Source organism: Parasteatoda tepidariorum, chromosome 10, assembly GCF_043381705.1.
Source record: "Parasteatoda tepidariorum isolate YZ-2023 chromosome 10, CAS_Ptep_4.0, whole genome shotgun sequence".
NCBI lineage: Eukaryota > Metazoa > Arthropoda > Arachnida > Araneae > Theridiidae > Parasteatoda > Parasteatoda tepidariorum.
In genome coordinates this window covers 65,391,911-65,408,786 of record NC_092213.1, presented here as the reverse complement: position 1 = coordinate 65,408,786, position 16,876 = coordinate 65,391,911, and the positions used below count along the sequence as shown (strand labels likewise).

General features: G+C 29.5%; 1 protein-coding gene across 2 annotated transcripts in view; it reads right to left on the bottom strand.

Annotated features, from left to right (window-relative positions):
* The window catches only part of LOC107438084 (pro-neuregulin-2, membrane-bound isoform), a 104,589-nt gene that overhangs the window by 4,371 nt on the left and 83,342 nt on the right, over positions 1 to 16,876 (bottom strand). The window contains exons 2-6 of one of the 2 annotated variants that reach the window (XM_043049231.2): positions 15,557 to 15,719; positions 13,290 to 13,417; positions 12,880 to 12,985; positions 10,559 to 10,617; positions 4,998 to 5,062 (exon numbers count right to left, since the gene is read on the bottom strand). In XM_043049231.2, the coding sequence (XP_042905165.1) occupies positions 5,043 to 5,062; positions 10,559 to 10,617; positions 12,880 to 12,985; positions 13,290 to 13,417; positions 15,557 to 15,719 (476 nt within the window). In that variant the 3' untranslated portion in view covers positions 4,998 to 5,042. The remainder of the gene's footprint in view (positions 1 to 4,997; positions 5,063 to 10,558; positions 10,618 to 12,879; positions 12,986 to 13,289; positions 13,418 to 15,556; positions 15,720 to 16,876) is intronic. The other variant, XM_016050259.2, reaches the window with a different exon arrangement.

Below are 16,876 nucleotides of genomic sequence, written 5' to 3'. Positions count from 1 at the left end.
AAAAAAAAAAAAAAAAAAGAAAAAAAAAATGTATTAATGTATTCTTCTGTTTAAGTGCAATATACAATGTTTTTCTTATCGCTGACATGAATCTCAGTTTAAAATGTGATGAAATGATTTTAGAAAAATATTTTCAAATGCGTCTTAGAAAAAAACCAAAGTATTAAAATAAACGTTTAAAAAAAATTTTTTTTTTTTTGAAATTTTAGTTGTTTTACTCATATATCCACATGTATATAAAATTCGTCATTTCATTGTAAATCACCAGTTGCCATTTCGTCATTTGTACACATATTTTATTTTATTTTGTAACCGTCGTTGAACAGCCGTCCCAATTTTATGGGTTTACGACTACTAATGTTCAACTCCGTAGTCTTGAACCCAATCCAGAAGACAAAGGAACTCCTAGATGGAATATTGGGAGAAATGTTGCCTTCTTGGAGGACTTTTTGAAGGAGCTAACCCGCATTTGCGTTACATGGTGCAGAAGACCACGAGAACCTTCCACGGTTAACCTGACGGCAAGGGGACTCTAACCCATGATCCGTCTACCACTGAGGATATTTCACGTCAGCACTGTGGTCAGCGCAAGCCGGATGCGGAATTCGTATCGACTGAGATTCGAACCCGGTTCACCTCATTGGAAGGCGAACGCTGAGCCATCGCGGCTCTTTGTACGCATATTGTAATAAATAATTGATTATAACAAATTGCGGTAATTTGGTGAATGATGGGGCAAATGATTAATAGGCTTAGGGGTGTTTTCCCTTGCCAGCCTACTCAACTGCTCTAGGGGTATAGACTAAGGGGAAGAAATATAAAATTTTTAATTTCTTTCATTTTTCTAAGTGATGAGGGATATTTACTGCATTCCCCAATATCTTTCGAAGCTTATAAAATACAACGTCACCTAACAGAATGGGATATAAATGAAAAGCTAATTTTCTGGAAAAGTAATATAAATACATCTGCAATCATATTTTTTTTTGAAGAGTTGTTTAGATTTTTTGAGAAATTTCTTCGTTTTTGTATATGTTTGTTATGTATAGTATTTAACATCCTATCTTAAATTACTAACTGTATATTGCCTTAAATTTTTGAGAAAAAATTTGCTGAAGTTGAACAAGTTATTGATAGCTATTTTTCTTAATATGATAAATCGGCTCCTTTATTTTTAACATTTTTTAAAAAAGGTATAGTGCTATCTAATGGTACTCTATAATCTAAAGTTTGCAAAGAACATAGAACCTGAAATCCAATAAGCCGGAGGAAGTGGCCTCTCAGTGGCTTATAATTACTTTTAATAATCTTGTAACTTTCTTGATATGATGTTTCAAACTTTAGTTTAAGTATAGTCATACTTCGTTGCATACGTTTTGAACTAAAATTTTGCATAAACGGAACCATTTTAGCAAAAAAACTTCAATAAAACTTACTAAGATGACAGAAAATAAACTTTTATCTGTTGTAAAGGACAAATGTGTTCCGAGGAACCCTAGGGTTCCGTGCAGAGATCGCAGGGTTTCCGAGAGTTCATTTTTTAAAGCAATAATAGCTTTTTAAACCTGTTATTGTTTTTATATATTTTTGTTTCATTTTAGGAAGTTATTTAAATAAATGCAAATAAGACAAGAAATAGCAACAAAAAAAATAGTAACATTATACTAAATGAATTAAAAAAAAGGATCTGTGTTTATGTAAAAGTGTCAGTATTTCTCATCAGAATTTGTAATTAAAAATAAAATTACTAAATTCAAGTGTAAAAAATTATGTATATACCAAGAACAAAATCCCTTCCAGACCTACTGCTAGACAATGAAACTTCAGACCTGATTGCTGGATACAAAAAATTCTTCCGAATATTTTCGAATAAACGATTAAAATATTTCATTCTTCACATTAAAATTTTGGAAAGTAATTAGTAGTCTTCTTTTAGTTAGTACATTTATAGCTGCTACAGAACTGTATTTATAAAGACAAGTTCCAGGGTATGAAATTTAATCGTTAATGGATACGATAACTAAATTCAAGAATAACTAAATTGAAAAGTAAAAAATGTTTTTCTCATAACCATTCTCAAAATACATAATAGTTTCCCCCCCCCCAAATACTATAATTCAGCTTATTTTATTTATTTTCATACACCGGGAAAAAATTCCTTTCCAGCTATTGCCTCTCAAGACCTAATTGCTTTAAATAAAATTTACTTTTAAGACTATTTTCTGATAAAATTTTCTGATAATATTTCATTCTTCACATTAAATATTTGAAAAATAATTAGTAGTCTTCTTTTAGTTATAGCTTTAGTTTATTTATAGCTGATACAGAACTGCATCTATAAAGGCAGAGTTCCGAAGGTCAGGGTTGTATAGTTAGGGTTCCTGGGTAGGAAATTCAATCATTAATGGTTCCATACAATTACTAAATTCAAGAATAACTAAATTGAAAAAAAAATTCTTACAAGCATTCTCAAAATTTATAACAATTTTTTCTCCCCGAATACCATAATTTAGCCTATTTTATTAATTTTCATCTTATGTATCTTGGTGAAGAACGAACAGATCTTTTGCCAGACATTACCATTCCAGATCTGATTGCCTGACATAAAACTTAATTTTAAGACTATTTTCCAATAAAATAATGAAAATATTTCATTCTTAACGTTAAATATTTAGAAAATAATTAGTAATTATTCTTTAGTTTATAAATTCATAGCTGCTATGGAATTGTATTTGTAAAGTCAGGGTAGCGCCAAAAGAAGTTCAGTCATTTAGGGTTCCATGGATGAATAAAATTGGGAACCGCTGGTATAGGGAATACAAGTAATGGGCACAGGTATAATTGTTTTCTGAGCAATGAACTTTATTCATTTAGAGTACATTCAGTCTTTAATCACTTAACAAGAAATAGAGACATTTAGAGATATGCCGGATATTCGACTAACAAGTTAATTGAGCCATTTTCTTGGAACTTCAGATCTTCTTGTGTCATCAATTAAGGGGTGATTTGAAGAGTTTTGTTGGGACAACAGATGAACTTTTTAAACCGTAGTATTTTGTGGCAAATGAGAAATTCTTTTTGGTAAATGCCTCTTAAAAGATTTTGCGCAGTTCATGGCACTGCGTAGCAGAATCTCGCTAAAAACATTTCTGCGCTTTATTAATTTATTTTGTTGGAAAAAATTCCAAAGCAATGTTTTTCTTTGTAGCTTAATTATTCATTTAAGTGGTACTTCAACTGTTCCATATTTTGATAATTTTTCGGACATTAATGATACACCATAATTTGTGTTTATTTTCCCTTCTTAACATTATTTTTATTTAACTATATAACATAAGGGTTATTTGGATTTAAATTTAAAAAATAAATAAAAATATGAAATTATTATTTGATAGTACAACATGAGAAATATGTTTTCTCAAAGCTATAAGTTAATCAGAGTAAAACTCTAAAAGAAAGATAATTTTTTTTGAAACTCTTCGATTAGACTCGATGGACCGAGAGCGAAATTAGAAAAATAGTTTTTGAAAAACTATTTTTGAAATCGAGGGACCCGATTATTTTAAACTTCGTAGAATATTGTTAAAAGTTAACCCACTGATCTAGTTGAAGTTATGCACACTTTTTCAAGAAGTAATTGACTAAAGAAAATATCTATACATTTTACAGTAGTTCTTTTTTGCATGCAATTTTGCCAAAATTTAAATTTTCACTCGACGGGCCGAGAGCGAAATTAAAAAAATTGAGTTTTCGAAAAATTCTATTTTTGAAGTAGATGGACCCGATTATTTTAAACTTCATAGAATATTGTTAGAGGTTAATCCATCTATCTAATTGAAGTTCTGTACGCTTCTTCAAGAAGAAATTGGCCAAAGAAAATATCTATACATCCTACAGTAGTTCTTTTTTGCATGCAATTTTGTCGAAATTTAAATTTTCACTCGACGAACCGAGAGCGAAATTAGAAAAATAGAGTTTTCGAAAAACTCTATTTTTGAAGTCGATGGACTTGATTATTTTAAACTTCATAGAATATTGTTAAAAGTTAATCTACAGATCTAATTGAAGTTATGTACGCTTCTTCAAGAAGCAATTGACTGAAGAAAGTATCTATAGATTTTACAGTAGTTCTTTTTTGCATGCAATTCTGTCAAAATTTAAATTTTCACACAGGAGTATATTTTAAATGTTTTGTTCAATCGTGAATTATACTCGCTCATTAACAAATATTTATTTTTTTGATTTCACTGAAAGCTACTATAATTTATCCTGACTACTTACTTCTTCTAAAAGTTTTCGAAAGCCAATTTTCAACGGCTAAATTTTTAAAATTTCTACATCAAAATCTCATAGAATATAGTTCAAATGTTAATCTTCTATGTATTTAAAGTTTGAATAAAATCATGACTTTATTACATTTAAAAAAACCGTAAAACCTGTGCCCAGCTTTGTCTATATTTTCAAAAATATCGATTTTATGAAATCGATATTTTCAAAATCGATTTTATGAAACTAAAGTGAAGGCAAACTTTATAAAAATTTTAGTAGTCTTGAGAACTTATCCATTTTAACTTATCCAGCCGTGGGTACCTTCTACTTGTTGGAGGTACTGAAATATGTACCTCGCTTATGAAGAAGTTGATGTTACTTCCCCCCCCCCCCAAATTTTTTACAAAAAAAAAGAAAAAAATACTAGGAAGGACATTTTTTAGTTATAATTTCCTACAGCAATTAATATACAAAATATCACTGAAAATTTGCTCTTAAGCTGTTAATGGATTAATTGCCACTTTGAACTTTGCATTTACTTTTTTTTTTCTGTATAAAAATATTTATTGATTCATATATTCAGTCAGGTTAGGATATTAGTACTGCAAAATTTGAATTTTTCTTAGTAGATTATCACTTAAAATAACCACCAAAAGCAGTTACTGTTATTTTAGATAGTTAAATAGCTGCTGTTTCCAAAGCTCATCGTATTAATCTTTCAATCTTACCATATACTAAAACAGGAACTGTTCTTGCCAATGAGACAAAAATATTCAAAAAGTTGCCGTGTCATCTAAAGTTGTTAAATAAAAAAAAAATTACAATATGGAACTTTCAGGGTAATAAATTACAATTAACTAGACCTGAAAATTCAAATTTTCAGTTAGTAGCCAGTGGCTGATAAACTCTTACATCTTAGTAGCCACTTTTTCCTCAAACCTAATGAGTCGGTGACCAATATCGATACGTCCTTATCATTGCCACTTTTTACAAATTTTTTTGTTGTTGCTTGGATTAAATTATATTTTTAAAAAAAATTCTTATTAGAATAATCTATGGCTCTAAAATGTTAATTCAACAGTAAAAAGAATATAAATACGTGAGAAAATTCAGCTAAACATAGAGACATAAAGGAATTTTTTTCTAAAAATATTTGAGAAGGAAAAATACATTTAAACTTTGAACAATTTTGAAATATTTGAATTGTCACAGAACTGTATTTCCACATGAATCTTTCCACCACAAATTGTTGAATTCTAAAGGATCAAAATTTTGAATGGCAACATTGGACATGTTGATGAAAATTTTGTTTTTCAGTTATGCATGCACTTTTTGCAATGATGTACTTTTTTATCATTAAGTAATCTTCTTCTCCTTTTTTTTTTTTTTTTTTTTTTTTTTTTTTTTTTTTTTTTTTTTTTTTTTTTTTTTTTTTTTTATAAGATGGAAAAAAGTGATCGGTTGCATACTTAAAAAAAATTTTTTTTGTTCACTCACTACGTGGCGCATGGCGAACGGTTATTTTCATGTCTATAATGAAGGAAAACGAGAAATATATGGTTTTTAATAGATTACGATACAGCTAATGATAACTAGGCTGTTTCTTTTTCTGGTCTGGAAGCATTTTAAAGTCGAAAATAACGAACAATGAATAATTATATTCGGGAATGAATTTTCTGGAGATTTAAGTAGCTTTAAAACGATAATGAAGTGAACCATGGAATTCTTTTATTATTATTTTCTTACTTAATAATGGGGATGCCAGAACCTGAGTAGAGGGGGAGGGGAGCATTCTCGCTTTTCTGCCCTTTCGGTGTGGGTGCATAGGTGGCCTTTTCCATAACTTCATTCTTTTTATATCGTCAAAAACGGAAACATGTAAATATTTTGCCTATTTCTTAAGTTTAAATATTAGTCATACATATTCTGTATGAATACTTATGGGGGTAGATTGTCTATCTACTTTCTCTCTTTATCTAGTTTTCGCTTATTATCCATTTTTCCATCTAGCTTTAGTCTTTCTCTCAAACATTTTTTATTTTTCGCAAGAAAAATAATAGTTTCAAACAAATGGTATTTTTGTTCCCCCCCCCCATTTCTTTAATGGCGCTCATGAGCAGTTTGCCCACATTGTCTTTTTCTGTTTTTGATGCTTCTGATTGTTTTGTAGAGTATTGAAGCTTTGCCCAATTTCTCTTTTCATTTCAATTGAGAAAATTATATTTAGAGGGAGTAGTTAGGGGAGAAATTTGTCTTTTTGAGAGCGTAAGTGAAGTTTTTAATTTTTTCTTCAGGATAAAAAATTGAAATAAAAGCTAATAGGGGAAAAATAATTTTTTTAAAAACAAATTTTAAAGAATTTCCTTCCTAAAAATCATTTTATTTTATTTTTGCTCCTCCTAGCTCTTTGTTGTTGCGTTCTAGATTATTAAAAGTGTTTTGATAATTTTAAAATTAAAAATCTCATACTCGCATCTCATTCTCGAATACTATTGACAAATATCGACCACTTTCGGCGCCGACATTTCAGAACTTAGTTTGGTGCTGTCTTCAAAAAATATTCTAAACTTTTCAGCAAAGATTAAAAGAACTTACAAGATATTCTTTACTTTTGAGAGTTAATTGTGACCAATGATTAGGATATTATTTAATTTTTTAATCAAGGGTATTATTTAATTTTTTGTCTAGGTAAAAGGGATACAAAATATTAGTTTTTATTTACACTCATTTCTTACTTTCTTCACTTCACTCTTAATTATTTCACTCATTTAATCAAATAATGTACTTACAGCTGAAAGTAATATAATCTACTAATTACTATGACCACACATTTCAAGTAACGCAGTCATCTTCTAGTGCAGTGATTCTCAACCACTGTGCCGCGGCACTTTTGTGTGCCGCCAAATTCTTAAAATGTGTCGCCAAATATTAGAAATGATACAATAAAAATTAAAATGCTTTTTTTATTACGAGTAAAGTTTAAATTAAAGAAAAGTGTATATTATGTATAATATCATATATATATATATACTTTTACAATTTTTCCGGGCTTTAACAGCGTGAAAATCTTTGTCATCGATTGTCTTGTCTCTGACAATCTCAAAATAAGTTAAAATAAGAAGGAAGCATTTAAATTTAAATTGTCTATGGCAATTTCAAAAAATGTTGAAATAAGTAGAAAATTTAATGACCATTAAAATTATTAATTAACAAAAGAAAGAAAACTAAATATGATTTTCAAACGGAAATAAAAGCTAATCATTAAAGTAAGCTATGCAATTAATAGTTATAAAAGTGAATTAGCAAAGGATAACTAACAAAAAAACATGCTAACAATTAATTAGCAAAAAAACTAGTTAACAAGAAATCACACAAAAATAGCAATGTAGAAAAACTAACAGTTAATAACTATAGAAAACAAGTTAACAATTAATAACTAGCAAAAAAATAAATAACTGTTACCAACTAATACAAAATTAGTCGAAAGAAATAATTATCTCTTAATAAACGTGCTTTTGTTGTACATATTATTTTATTTCACATTCAAAATTATTATCACTAACTATTTAACACAGTGTATTATAGGTAAGTAAACAACTTTTAAACTAATTTTTTTTTATTGTGTGCCGGCAAATTTCGAAATCGTTAAAATTGTGCCGCCACAAAAGAAAGGTTGAGAATCACTGTTCTAGTGCATCATAAATCCAGTAAAACGCCTCTTAGCTTTATCTTTATTTTACCCCATAAGTTTCACCTTAGAAAATCATTACGTGATTGAAATCTAGATGGCAGCAGTACTGAAAAACAGCGGACCCACTCTTTTTATAATGGGCCTTACCATTTACTTCAATTCTCGCTAAAGTTACATTTAAAGTCAAATTGTTTTAAAACTAGAAAGGAAAATTCAATTCAAATGTAGATATTTTTAATTAAAGTATTGTAGATATTTTTAATAGATATTTTAAATTGCTGCCAATTTGGCCAATGTAACAGCGGAGGAGAAAGGTACTAATTTTTTTTTAAAAAAATTGTAATAGTTATATTCAGTCTGTTACCTATTTAGCAGCGATCCATTAATGTCAAGTTTGAAGGGAAGTTAGGAGTTTGGTGAAATAGTGACAGTTTGTGACAAAGAAGAGAGAGGTTATAACAACAAGTGTGACACCCCAGATTTTGGTTAAAATAATTTTTTTTAAAAAAAATCTAGCAGATAAACTAAAATTAATATAATAATTCTTTTTTACAATAATACATTTAAATTGGGGTTTGTCAAATATTTAGAAATAATTAATTTTTTAATTTTCTGTTGTTTTAATGTTTTACCTTTAATTGCGTTATTGCTTTAGTATAAAGCAACCTCTGTCAGATTAAATCATCTCTGCTTTACCATCCATGGCATTTATCCAACTGAAGAAGGCTTACAATTGTAACATCGAAACACGTATAGGTTATATAAAAAAAATTCATTATCATTTGTGATTTTAACTGTTGTTTTTGATTGAAATTCAGCAGATTAGGTATTTTTATATTTTTTTCCATCAAAATTAAGTCACAGCTAGTCATTATTATTACGTGATAAAAAAACTTCTTTCGCTTCAAAAATTTACAAATTTGAGATACAGTCAACATGTTTCAAGTGCTCAAAAACAGGACCCCATTTTCAAGACTTGCCAGAATGGAAAAGTTTTGTTTCTTCTGATTTCACATCTGGCAAAGTCTTCAGAGCTTCAAATATGTCGATTGTTATTTCCAATTAGTATATTTTTGAAGCGAATGAAGTTTTTAATCGAGTAATATCGTACTACTTCAGTTTTTTGGGATTAATATTTAATCATTATTATTGTAATACTGTGTAATACTTAAGTCTAAATATTAAAGGTTAAAGTTTAAATATAAAATTTAAAATATGATTAAAAACTACCAAAGCAAATCAAAGTCTAAAAGTTCCCAACTTTATACTTGATTTTCTCACTATACAAGAAAATGTCATTGCCTTGTTTCCTCTAAAAACTTCAGATTCATACACTCAATTAAGAATAATTGATTATTCCGTTGCTTTTATTTATACATGGGAATGCTTTTTAAATTTATTATCACTGATTTATTAAAAGATTCTGATTATTCTTCATATCACTGTACCAGGATAACACCAAACTGCATTTCATATTAGGATCATCATTAGATATGTGAGTTCATATACGTAAATAGCATAAGATAAACTTATCTGGTTGTAAATAATTTGGCGCGATGAAAAGTTTATATGCACTGGTCTTTTCGAATTCCGATAAAGATTTTTGCATTTATTCGTTTAGACAGTGAAAATATTTAAGATGATTTGAATCTGTAAGATAGTGGTTATTTAATGAAGAGTGGTGGTGTTGGAAAAATTGTTAGTGCTAGCAGTTTAAATATTTGGAAATTTGGCACGGGGGTAAGAAATTAGAGTGTATCGGACAAGATAACGTATTTTACAGCGTCTAAGTCTTTAAAAATTACATTTCCCCCCCTGTTCACAACTTTATGAAGCGTTTTAAATGCATAATGCAATTCTAGAAGTAACGTTTGTTGAAATTTTTTTTTCTTAAGTTAACTATGATACTGTAAATGGTACTGGTACGGGTATACTATTATCCACACTAGTATTAACTCAAAAAACGTATGGTACGTTGGAAAAAGTTTTATTTTTATTTCATATAGTTTCGATTGTGCTGCATTTACGTTGCTTTTTATAAACCGGTGTATAGACGAATTAGCAGTTAATTTACTGACATGGTCAATTTTTCAATCTAAGCGTTATTAAATAGTTTTAGGAAAAATTCTCCAAGTCTAAATATATTACTGTTGCATAAATCAAACCTTCCAGCTTACATTGTAATTTTAAAGTTCATACAGCCGATCTATATTCCAGAAAAAGCGTGTGTTTTTATTTATTTTATTAGTTTTTTTTTTAATTTAAAAAATGAGAATTCGATTTTAGATAAATATCCAAACAATTGAACAGATAAAAGCCGACAAATATTTCTTAAAAAATGAAAATTTTATTAAATCAGAAATCAATATTCACCATTTTGTTCTTCACAAATTTTGAATAATATAAACAGTTCCTGTATGCTTTTTTAGCTCAGTACATTGCGGGATGAAAATCCGAATTATTAATCGCAATATAGGAACCACAACCTTTCATTAATTTTTTAAATACTTTATTTATTTTGATATTTTTATTTTCCAATTATTTCTTTATTAAATATAAGCTGCACAATTTAAAAAAAAATATTTTGGTAATACTTACTACTCAAAGTAGATATTGCCTTGTTTTGACAACGTTGCCCTCCGTAACCTTCGGCACACCTGAAATAAGCCATTATAATTTTAGAAGAAATATCTATGAAGAAGCATGGAATAAGAAGAAAGTTATGAAATTACTGGCTTCAAAAACTGTCATGCTTTACGACAGTGCTTTGAACGAAGGCTAATTCATGTTTCTTTGATATTCGGCGAAAGTAAATTTTTAAAAAAATAAATTGATATTTTTTAGCTGTTACATACGTCTTTAACCTTTTTTCAATTTAACTATTACTTTAACACCAATTTGGTAAAATAGCTCAGAGCTCAAATATGTGTCGTGCACAAAAATTTGTGTGGACATAATCTTTCGAGAAGAAGCTCTCATAATCTCAATTCATTCCCACTGCTCTACAAAATATCATCCAACACTGCTCCGACAATATTTTAATATTGTCGCTTTTTCATCAAATAAAATTTACCATAAAATATATATTTAAAAATTGAGATTTTGATTGGTGCATTTAAAGCAGAACGATCAAACCATGTTCAGTAGGAATGTTTTCTAAGTTTGTAAAAATCGTGAGCAGTAGGAATCTTTTTTTACTGTAGTTTAATTTTCAGACACAAAATATTTAAAATATTGATAAAAGAATTATAATTAAATAAAGAATAATGACATCATGTGAAAATTGCTAATTGAATCAATAGAAAAATCAACTCTAAAACGGCAACTATTAACTTTCAAACGACAAAATTCTCAATAGTTGAAGAAATGCGGTGCGAGTTCCAAGAGCTCCGTGACGTGGAACAGACCATTGCTTGATATTGTCGATTGTCAAATTAGTTGAATAACGAGCAAAACGTGGTTCATCATCCACAGTTTCTTCTTTCTCCCGAAAACATTCATACCAGTTGGAAAAGCTACTCACGGTAATTGTACAATGCATCTCGACCAGCATTGCACACGTTTCTGAGATCTTTCAAAAATTTAGGAAACGAAATTATATTTATCCGTCGCCTCTTTACGAGTACAATTTTAATTTCCACTGTTACCTTAGTTACCTCTATCTGTATCAGAATAATTTGCAGCGGTTTCTTGCGATCTTTTATTACGTCTTGTCTCTCCAAAAACCTATCTCTGCGCATGCTCATAACCACATTTTTAACTCATGTTGCTTCTGAGATATCTTTCCATCCATAGAAATTTTTAGATAAACGTATTACTACAAATATAATTAATTATAAATTAACGTATTACTATAATATTAATTATTATAATATTATATACTTGCTTTAGTCAGAAGTTTAGCTTTAGTTAAGAATAAAGTTGCAAGTTGCAGGGATGTTGGAAAACTAAGTGCGCTCTATGGTTGTGCTGAGTTAAAATTTTTTGACTAAAGTTGTAAGTTAACTTCACAAATATATTTGGTTATAAGTTAGGAAGGATGTCGGTAAACTGATTGTTCTCTTTGTCCTGGGTTAAAATTTCTTGAATTAAGTCGCAAATAACTTTCTCAGATATAGCAGGTTGGGAGAAATGTAGAAAAACCGAATGCGTTCTATGATCAGGTTGAAAATGTTTTGAATAAATTCGCAAATTATCTTTTCAGATACATTTGGTTGAAAGTGTACTAACTAAGTGTACATACTAAGTGTGCCCTATGGTCACTGTTAATAATTTTAGAATTTAATCTCGCACAGGATCCTCAAATATTTGTTTGCAAGTTAGAGCGAGTACAGATAGCTAAAGCGCCATATGATTAGGATCAAAATTTTCTTAAAAATAAAATCCCAACCTAGCTCTACAGATAAGAGAAAGGCCGGATAGCCTGGTTGGAAGGGTGGTGGACTCACGCTTGTGAGAATGGGAATTCGACTCCAGATGGCCGAAGACTCTCCGTGCAGTAAATGGTGACTGGTGCACATTAAATATGTCGGGTCACAAAGTTCTCCATGCTCCCATAACAAATCAATACATCTGGGGGTACTGAATTGGAAATTGATCGTTCTTTGGTTCAGGCCAAAATTAGGATCTGTGGACGAATGAATGGGTCAGCCCTATAAACGGGTGTGACGTATAACTTCGTGTCAAAAGTAAAATTCTTGGCCATAGATGGCGCCACTGGGAAGCAAGAACAATCGCACTCCCACTTCCTTAATGCCCAACAACAACAACAGATAAGAGAGAACCCAAATTGGGATGAATGTCAAATGATCATGTGCGTCTGAATATTGGGGAACTACAATATTTTTAAAAATTTGCCGTAAATAATTTCTTATAACAATATAAAAAATAAAACTATAAAATAAATTTTCAAGACTTACTCGCAAGCATATTCTTTAACAACGGCTATGTATATGCAAACTCCTCCATTCAAACAGAAATTTTTTTTCGGACAGGGTTCATTTACAAAGGGCCATAGCGTAGAATCTGGAAAAAATTAAATTTCAAAATTTATGTTGAAATTTAAATAGCACGAATGGCAACGTAAAAAAACGTACGTATTTATAGTCCAAACGCATATATAGTCTGAAAGGCATCATTATAAAATGCTCTCCATTTTAATTTTTGCATATATATCTTATGTACTTTAATTCTGGTACGTAAGATACATAATTCCTGTACTCGTAATTAAATTCGTAATATATGTATATATTACATGTATATGCATATTATATGTATATTATATGCATATACATGTATATTATATGTATATGTAAGAGAAAAAACATACCTGTTGTTATTGTTGATATACTGACGGTTGCTGAGGCTGTTGCGTTTCCCAGTACATTTGTTGCTATACATTCATACTCTCCTATATCACTAAGGTTTGCTTTATTGATAATTAAATGGGAATATTTCCTGAAATACAACAGAATATTTATATTAACTTCCTATTTGTTAACTTGCATCAGTGGATTGATATTTATTTTATTTAAAATGTATATTAGTTCTACACTATAAAAAGCAAATCATAATATTATTTAAAATTGCATTGGACCTAAAATTTGTGTAAATTTGGAAATGAAATTTTTGATGAGAAGTTGGAGCTTAAATACGTGTAAAATAATGTATTATTTGTTTATTTATTATTATTTTTTGTATTATTATTTAAAATTTTTATGAATTTACTATTATGGAAAATATGAGTTTCATATCGTATCTTTATTGTTTTACGTAACATCTTTGCTTTATTATTGTTCTAATAGTGAAAAATTCAGTATTTCAGATATCATTAGCACTTAGTTTCCTATAAAATTTCAGTCAAATTTGGTAATTTTCAAAAACATTTTGTAATTTTCTTTTAAATTTTAATCCTATTGGATATGGAATTAAAAGTAAATAAAGAATATTGTATGTTTAATTTTGCTTTAAACAAAACTCTGGAAACATTTTCTTTAAAGTTGAGTATTAATATCAGAAGACTATTATTTTGTGCCGCTTTGCTGTAACCGAAAAATTTAATTTCCATTCTAGTTAAAACCATAATATAATTTAATCTTGTAATTCATATTATCGTGTAATGGTATTTTAATAAAGTTGTAGTGGGTTGAACTAGTGTAATGCCATTTTGTTAAGAGGAACCTCTACCTCTGGAAAAATACTTCATTGCAAGTTCTCTTTTAATTGTATTAGTAATTTAAAATTTAGATTATAGAAAGAATAATGGACTTAGATGAATCAAGAGGAAAAATTATGAAGTTATAAAAGCTGGATCAAAATATCAAATTATAAACAAATTGTGACAAGAGAAACTGCTGTTATGGAGAGAAGTATCTCTCTGTGTCCTCTTCTGGAAAAGTAATTATCAACTTCAAAGAGATTACAATTAGAAATAACGCATCAGTTGATTCATATTACTTATTATTATGTCTCTGTTTTCTTATGGAGAAGCAATTATTAACTTCAAAGAGATTGCAATATGAAATAACATTCATATTGCTATTTCATATGATCATATATGCAATCGTTGCAATTGTTGATTTATGTTATTTATTAATATCTCTCAGTGTTTTTTTTCTGTAGAAGTAATTAGTAACTTCAATGAGATTGTAATGTGAAATAACGTATCAGTTGATCCATATTGCTGAGTGAATCCTTTATACTTAAACTTAATACACGATTCTTATAATTTTAAAGATCCTAGACTTTGCTTATTACATTTAAACTATCCTTATGCACTATATAGATCAAGGCATGAAATTTAAGTTCTTAAGGTATCAGCCAGATTGAAATTTTTGCTCAGCACTATTTTTACGAAAAATAAGAACAATTTTAAAAACTTTAAAACATGTATTTTCAAGAACTTTTTTGGTGGCAAAAACCATAAAACAATGTAGAAACTGAAAACTTTAGAATGTTATAATCTAAAATGTCATAATATGAAATGTTATAATCTGAAGCAAATCTGGGAAACTCGTTGAACTCACTTCGCTGTCCAATTTTTCCGGCCTCTGAGTCCGCGTTAGAGAAGTGAACATAAATTTGAATTCAACCCTTTATTATTAAAGAGATTTTGGTTTAATTACACGAAGGGTTTCTATAAGTCTCTTATCCCAAATTTCAGAATCTTTGAGATGAAAACCCATGATGTTAAAAACGTGCAAAGATGCTAAATGCCTCTGATGACATTGATTACAGTGTTTTTGTGATGTATATGTTTGTTCATGTTTTATCCATCTACTTCTTAAAGTCTGAAACTCTTGCTCACCGTTTTCAATATTTGTCCATGGCAAACTTCAGGCACAATATGGCAATTTGGAAAACAATATCTAACAGGACAAAACTTACTCTCCAACCCTAAATATTTGGCCACCAATGGCGAGCTGGCTAGAGGATACTTCGCGCCCTGATATAGTAATCAAAGTCTCTCAAAACCTCTTTTTCCTACCCCTTATTTTAATATGAAAGTCAATATTTATTTTTTCTTATGGAAAGACGTAATAAGGACATTGAAATAAAACACTCTTTTTGGCAATGTATAAATTTTATATTGTTTACCTTTTTGCCCTGAGTTTTACTCTACCGTCGGGCTTTAACTTGAGACCGTCTTTAAACCAGACCACTTTCGGTGGTGGATTCCCTGAGATACGGCATTTCAGTTTCACTTTGGCATGCATTTTTGCTCTTTCATCAACTAAACCTCTTATGGACGGTGGTTTTGCTGCAAAAGGAAAAGGAAAAATAATCAACCAAATGAAAGTCTAGATATTTTCTTTTAGAAACAGTATTAAGTCATGAAGAGATGAAAAATAAGTATCGATGTTCTTCCGAAAAATTCTGCAATTTCAATAGACTGTCTAGCACTGATACTTCGGCGTTTATATATATACAGGGCCCGCGCTAAGCATCCGCTACCTCACCAAATGCGATAAAATCGTAAATTTGGCGAATAAAATTGTGTTTTGGCGAAAGTATTGGCGAATAATTTCTTCCACTGGAAATAAATAAATATTTAACCAACACCTCCTAGATAAGAGCAGACCTTAGCACGGGTAACCATAAATATCCTTTAGTAGTCCAAACGTAATGATATATTTCGTATTTTCAACCACTGCGCAGCTTAGTATCCTTAACGAAATGACATCTTTCTTATTTTTCATCTACTGCGCAGTTAACTTCGTTAGATCGGACTACTGAATTCATTCGTGCTGAGGGCTTCCTTCTTCTAGGAGGTGTTGATTTAACTCGATCCTCAAAATGAATTTTTCTATAAAAATCAGCATTTTATATTCGATTACAGTAACTTTCGGTAGATGCGCCGCATAACCAATTAGAATTCGGTTCAATTATGTAATATAAACCTGAAGCAAACCACCGTAAAATAGTTTTCTATGGGAAAAAATTAATTATAAATAATTGTTAAGATATGCATTTGACGAATACTTTCAAAAATTGGTGAATACTTTTGATATTTGGATAATTTACTGGCTAATAACTTGAAATCCTTAGCGTGGACTCTGTGTGTATATATATATAGAATTCGTCCAAATAATATACCCATTCGTTTATAACATAAAGAAAAAATCGTTAAATATTGATAATTTGATTTCCTTTAAAATACAGTATTTAGTTTGTATAAAATGTAGATTAAACGACCCATGCTCCTGAGTCCTATATTTATAAATTTGATGACTTGGAGCTGTGACAGCTGCCCGACAGTCAAGAGTATACTAAGCACTTATTTAATACCAACCAGTATATCTTGGTATAAATAGGTAGTATAAATTAGTACCAAGTATCACTTTTACATCAAGTACTTTATTATTACAGGATTTATCTCCATTTTGCATAATTACGAAATAGGTATATATATATATA